At 40.0% G+C, this 5,786-nt stretch overlaps 1 protein-coding gene across 1 annotated transcript in view; it reads left to right on the forward strand.

The window, feature by feature from the left end:
- The window catches only part of LOC101636878 (amine sulfotransferase-like), a 15,889-nt gene extending 10,997 nt beyond the window's left edge, over positions 1–4,892 (forward strand). Inside the window, exons 5-6 of the mRNA XM_004674095.1 lie at positions 2,412–2,595; positions 4,771–4,892. Of these exons, the coding sequence (XP_004674152.1) occupies positions 2,412–2,595; positions 4,771–4,892 (306 nt within the window). The remainder of the gene's footprint in view (positions 1–2,411; positions 2,596–4,770) is intronic.
- The last annotated feature ends 894 nt before the right edge of the window (positions 4,893–5,786 follow it).

A 5,786-nucleotide genomic window follows, 5' to 3' on the forward strand; every position in this document is an offset into this window, starting at 1 on the left:
GGGGATGTTCTTTCTGGAATAGCTGAGGGACTTCCAAACACTTCAGTTGTGGAGGGTATTCTGAGTTGTGTTATTTTTCCTAGACCCCACTGTGTGTAATTGTGTCTGTTGTCTCAGCTGGTAACAGTCAGGGGTCTCTTGTGTTGTTCTAGTAACACGTTGAGTCCGTGTTTCTGGAAGGTGTCTGTTGATCTTTGTAGCCTTTGGATGTCCCAGGTTCTCTCTATGCTTGGTGTGCCCGTGGTGGTTATGATAAATTAGAAATGTTGTAGGTCTCCCTGGAGCTGGGCCTGTGGCTGAGTTGGTGGCTGGCTTTGTCTATTCTCTAAGTACTTTGAGACTTTCTGGCTCACAAGTCTTCAGGCCTCTGTTGTGGGGGTGGGATCTCCCCCTCCCCACAGGAGTTCAGGGGAGTGCCAGAGGGCTGAAATCCTCCCAGCTGAGCAGGCTGCCGGTCCTCTCTCTGAGCTTTCAGGGCTTTTTGTTTACTCCAAACAGCCCTCCCTGAGCAGTGCCTCCCCACTGCCTGAGATCCTCTCACAGAGCTCAGCTGTATCTCTTTAACTCCAGGGTTTTTACCACAGTTTTTGTGGGTAGATGTGGTAAGCAGGTAGATCCCTTAGCAAGTTTCCCCATTTGAGGCACTTCCTAGGGCCTCTCTATATTGAATGTGCCCATGGAAGATTATTAAAATTGTTGCATTTTCCTAGGGTTGGACCTGTGGTTGGGTCCTGTTTAACTGTTTGTTTTTGTTTTCCCCATCTTTAACTCAGGGGCTTTGTGAGTCTTGTTGACCACGCCTTAAGAATGGTGCCAAGATCTGACCAAACCCTAATGTTGCCTAGTCTCAGATCTCTGTTGTGGGGGCAGGAGATGCAGGTAGGACTAGAAGGACCCCAATTGCCAGTTCCTCTTCTCCACCTCCCAGGCTCTAAGTGGAGCAGTTTTTTGGTTTGTTATTTTTTTATTTCCCACCCTCAACCCCCTCCCTGCAGCAGCTTGGGGTCCACTCACCTAGCTGTGTTGTCTCAGTTTATATCCAGGGCTTTGTCGGGGCTGCTGGAGCAAAGGATGGCAACACCTTTCCAGTGTATCCTTGGGTCTCTGGTTCCAAGCTGCAGTCTTCTCCCACAATTTGGCTTCTTCTCCCTAGCTGAGTTGTCTCAGTTTATCTCCAGGGCTGTAGCAGGGCTGGGGCAAAAAGCTGCTGCAGCTGTGCAGAGCAGCTGCAGCTACCCTCCGCACCTAGTCTCCCTCTGCAGTGCTTCCTGGCATCCGTATGCCTAGATTTTTAAAGGAGCCAATCGAGTAGGAAGCCACTGGTGTTCCCTGATCAGAGTTGCAGGGTTCTGTTAACCCTGTCTGTTCCGCTTCTGGTTAGGAGTTTCCATAAGGGAACTTGGTCGATTCTCCCTTGGTTATCTTCCTTCTAGTGAGTCCAGGGTGTTTTCATTTGGGTTGAAACTCGTAGTTGTAAGTCTATAGTCTGTTTTCAGTCCTCAATTCCTGTGCAAGTCTGGACGCAGTGATCTTGGTCTTTACATCTTCTTGAAAAATTGCCATTGAGTTCTTTTGGTTCAATTCTTGGAGTAAATATCCATAGCAGGTTTGGAATTAATATAGTGATTCTGTATTCAAGTTAATCAGAAGTCCTAAGCTAATCAAAAAAGTTTCTATAGTAATGGCATTATCTAACATTCCCAGAAATAGTGCAAAAATGTTCTGTTCTCTGCTTCTTCAATGCTTATTCTTTGTGCTTTGTTTGTCTGCTTTACAAAGCATAGCAGACCATACAGGCACACTGCTGGGAGAGATGCAGAAGATACAATCTTCATGCCCACTCCAGGGGTCAGTAAATGATGGCATGCATAGTCAATCATTTATTATAAAATAAGTCTACTATCTGCTATTCCATTCAACTATTAGTCAGTTTTAAGTTTCCTAAAGTGTTTTAGTAGACTGAGTCAAACTAACGTGTTGATACATTAAGTGCATTTAAATTCTTTTTCAACTTACTATATATATATATATATTATTTTTATGGGCTATCCTCATGACCTTTTTGTTAAGTCAATAGAGACTTATATCATTTTGCCCTTCCAATGAATTTGTGAACTCTGAACAAACACATAGTGTCTCTTAAAATTTTCAAGCACCTAGCACATGTTCTAAAACACCTAAGATGTTATAAAAGAGTTGCAAAATGAATGATGATGAATTTTCTTTATAAATCAAAGAATAGGGAGTTATAAAACACTGACAACAAAGCATATATTTTGGTAAGAAAAATCTATCCTTGTCACACTTGAGATATAAAATATCTTCATTTTTTTTCAAGATATGATAAGAAGGTTAGATAGTAGCCCATATATTCCTATATATTAACTATTTCTTACACTCAATTCTTTCAGGATCTCAGAAGTTCTGTGCAAAAAATCAGCAGATTTCTGGAGAAAGAGCTCAGTGAAGAAGACTTAGATGCTGTTGTGAACCAGGCTACATTTGAAAACATGAAGACTAATCCATTAGTAAATCATGATGCTATAGCAAAATGTTATATTGGAATCAGAACAGATGGAAGTGTCCTGCGCAAAGGTGATGCTCAGTGCCTTATAGGAGAAGTGTCACATGTTCACTGTACCCTCAGCCACCACACTACATGAAGAGGGGTTCCAACACACCCCTCAAGCACTGCTCACTGTGCCCGGGAGCCAAGGATCCTAGTTGTGCATGGTCCTGAAAGGTATCACAGGAAATTGGACTGTACTGTAGTACAGAGCCTCAAATTGGAAGTTGACAAATATTAGTTTCCCAACTTCTTTTTTTTTTCAAGATTTATTTATTTATGCTTATAGAACTGGGGTACAGGCCAGAGCTGTGGTGGGTAAAAGGATTCACCAAAGACAGTAGGGAGAAGAATAGGCAGATGTACTGAAATACACTGCTGAGGGGAGCAGCAGACAGGTCAAGAGAGGTCTGACATGCCATTTGGCTCACCTCCCTGGTGGGAGATTGAACTTGTGCTGTAGTTAGTGGCTTTGAAAGCTTATAATTTGGTGCTTTAAGCTGTGCCACCAGAGAGAGCCCTAGTTTCCAAACTTCTAATCCACGTGACCCCACACTTTAAAATCTGTCAGCAACAATTACCTGCAGAAAATGAGTATATACAACCAGGAGAATGTCAGGATTTCCTAGACTAGTGTAGATATTTACATGATAGTCATTTTATGTGGGGGAAGCCATTTGCCTGATTTTATCCTCATGTATCAAATTTCTTCAAAGTGAGGAGTAGATTGACACTTCATAACCCATTCTCTTATGAGTTTCATTATTCAATAGTAAGCATTTATTTTTCATTCCTGTAATTTGAGTTAACATATTTTGTTACTAATATGCCTTAAAAAATCAAAACTTTGGGCCCTCCCTGGTGGCGCAGCGGGTTAAAGCACAGCACTGAGAATCTGAAGCCGCTTCCGCATGAGTTCGATTCCCGCCTGCCCCGGAGGTGACCACATGGCGTGGCAGACCTCTCCTGACCCGCCCGCTGCTCCCCTCAGCAGTGAACTTCGTCGATCTGCCTGTTCTGCTCCCCATTCTGTCTCTGGTGAATCCTCTCACCCTCCGCATCTCTGGCCTGTACCCCAGTTCTGTATGAATAAATAAATAAAACTAATATGCCTTAAAAAATCAAAACTTTGGGCCCTCCCTGGTGGCGCAGCGGGTTAAAGCACAGCACTGAGAATCTGAAGCCGCTTCCGCATGAGTTCGATTCCCGCCTGCCCCGGAGGTGACCACATGGCATGGCAGACCTCTCCTGACTCGCCCGCTGCTCCCCTCAGCAGTGAACTTCATCGATCTGCCTGTTCTGCTCCCCATTCTGTCTCTGGTGAATCCTCTCACCCTCCGCATCTCTGGCCTGTACCCCAGTTCTATATGAATAAATAAATAAATCTTTTTTTAAAAAAATAAAAACTTTTCAACTTTTAGTGCCCATGATTCTGAAAGAAGCATAATCTGTATTTTTCTGTTTTACTCATAATTTATTCTTTAATGTATTTCGTGATTGTGTGAAGATCTTATTAAAATTTCTCTGGGTACTAACATTTTCAAAAGACAGTGTTCCTCCTTTCATCTATTTTTATCACTTCTGCTTTTTAGTGCTCCACAAGATCAAATATTATGCTCTTCTCCTGAGAGGTTGCTAACTATTCCAAGTGTCAGTAGTAATGTTCAATAATACATCGCCAAATTGTTTCCTCCTAATAAAAATCTGGTTCTATGTCAGTTTGAACACCTGTCAGTTAAAACTGCAGAAATGGCAGGTCCTGGTGCCCTGTGACTTTTACTTCATTAAATAGAATCCATTCTTTTTTTTACATTTTAAAATGGAAGAAATACTTGTCTTTTGTATTTTTTCAAATTATATTACACAACAGTGGTAATATAGCAGTATGCTGTCTGAAGTTTTTAAAAAATAACCATTGTTTCTTAGGTCATGATTTTGCTTTTTCTATTAGAAAGATAAAATGGATGCAGTGTTGGTAGCAGACTAAGCAATATAGAGGTTGATTGTGTGTATGTCTCTATTGCTCATTCCTCTGCTTGTTTTTTAGCCGATGTATGCATGAGGAAAAGCAGCACTTCAAACCCATGGAGAACTGATTATATTTAGCTTGGTCTAGAGAAAGGATTAAAAGTATTCAAGGAGATCTTTGTCCTATTAATTTTGTCACTCACAGAGGTGTTGTTTCTGTGTTTTTTTCCCACTAGGTACCATTGGAGACTGGAAAAATCACTTGACTGTGGAACAAAATGAAAGATTTGACAGAATATTCCAAAAGAGGATGAAAGATTTCCCCTTGAAGTTCATCTGGGATATGGATGAAAACTAGAGTCAGTGCAAAAGAAGTTCATCCAATCAACTAACTCAGAACATATTTTAATATACAGATTCATTTGTGCTTCTCTTGCATATTACTTATAAGTCATTCATAAAATTGTGGTTAAAGTAGATGTGATGAATTTGATGAACACTGAAAAAAGGAAATTTCAAATTATTTGTGGCTATTCTGCCTTGGTGGCCTTCAATTAATGAGAAAAACAGAAAGTGCTGCATGGTTTGGAAATGTGTTGTGATTCTTGTCTCTGCAGTTTCTCATTATCTACATTATAAAATTTAGGAGCAATCAACATTAAAATCATTTTTGTTTCTATAGTTAACCTTTACTTTTTTCAGTTAAAACCAATGTGAAAGCCAAAATAAAATAAAGAATGCATGTGTAAACATATGTATCTGTTTAATCATCTGTTTAATCATCTTATGATCATACGTTTGCATTATAGAACAAAGGATCAAGCAAAATCCATCATTTAGCTAGGTCACTAACTTAACTGTCTGAATTTAAAAAAGTTATCCATAACTTCACTTTTAAATTAATTATAACTTCATTTAATAGTAAAACATCTAACTAAAATAATTTTCTATATCTGGAAAATATAGTTGAATATCTATATGGTAAAATGGAGAAAAACTTCTGAAGCATAAATAAACAAACATAAAAGCTAAAATTTTGGGACTCCCGGTAGTGCAAGGTGTTAAACCACAACACTTACATTTGCCTGCAACTGATGTGTTCAGGTTTTCTATTTCTCCCAATTTGTTTCAGTTTTGAAAGTTCATGTGGCTCTAGGAATTTTTGTTCCTGTCAGGAGTAGTGTTTTTATCACTGCTGATCACTGTCATCTTAGGGTTCCAGCCCATATCTCTGCAGTCTGGGTACTACTGA

This window comes from Condylura cristata, unplaced genomic scaffold (genome assembly GCF_000260355.1).
Source record: "Condylura cristata isolate star-nosed mole 26May11 unplaced genomic scaffold, ConCri1.0 scaffold00001, whole genome shotgun sequence".
NCBI lineage: Eukaryota > Metazoa > Chordata > Mammalia > Eulipotyphla > Talpidae > Condylura > Condylura cristata.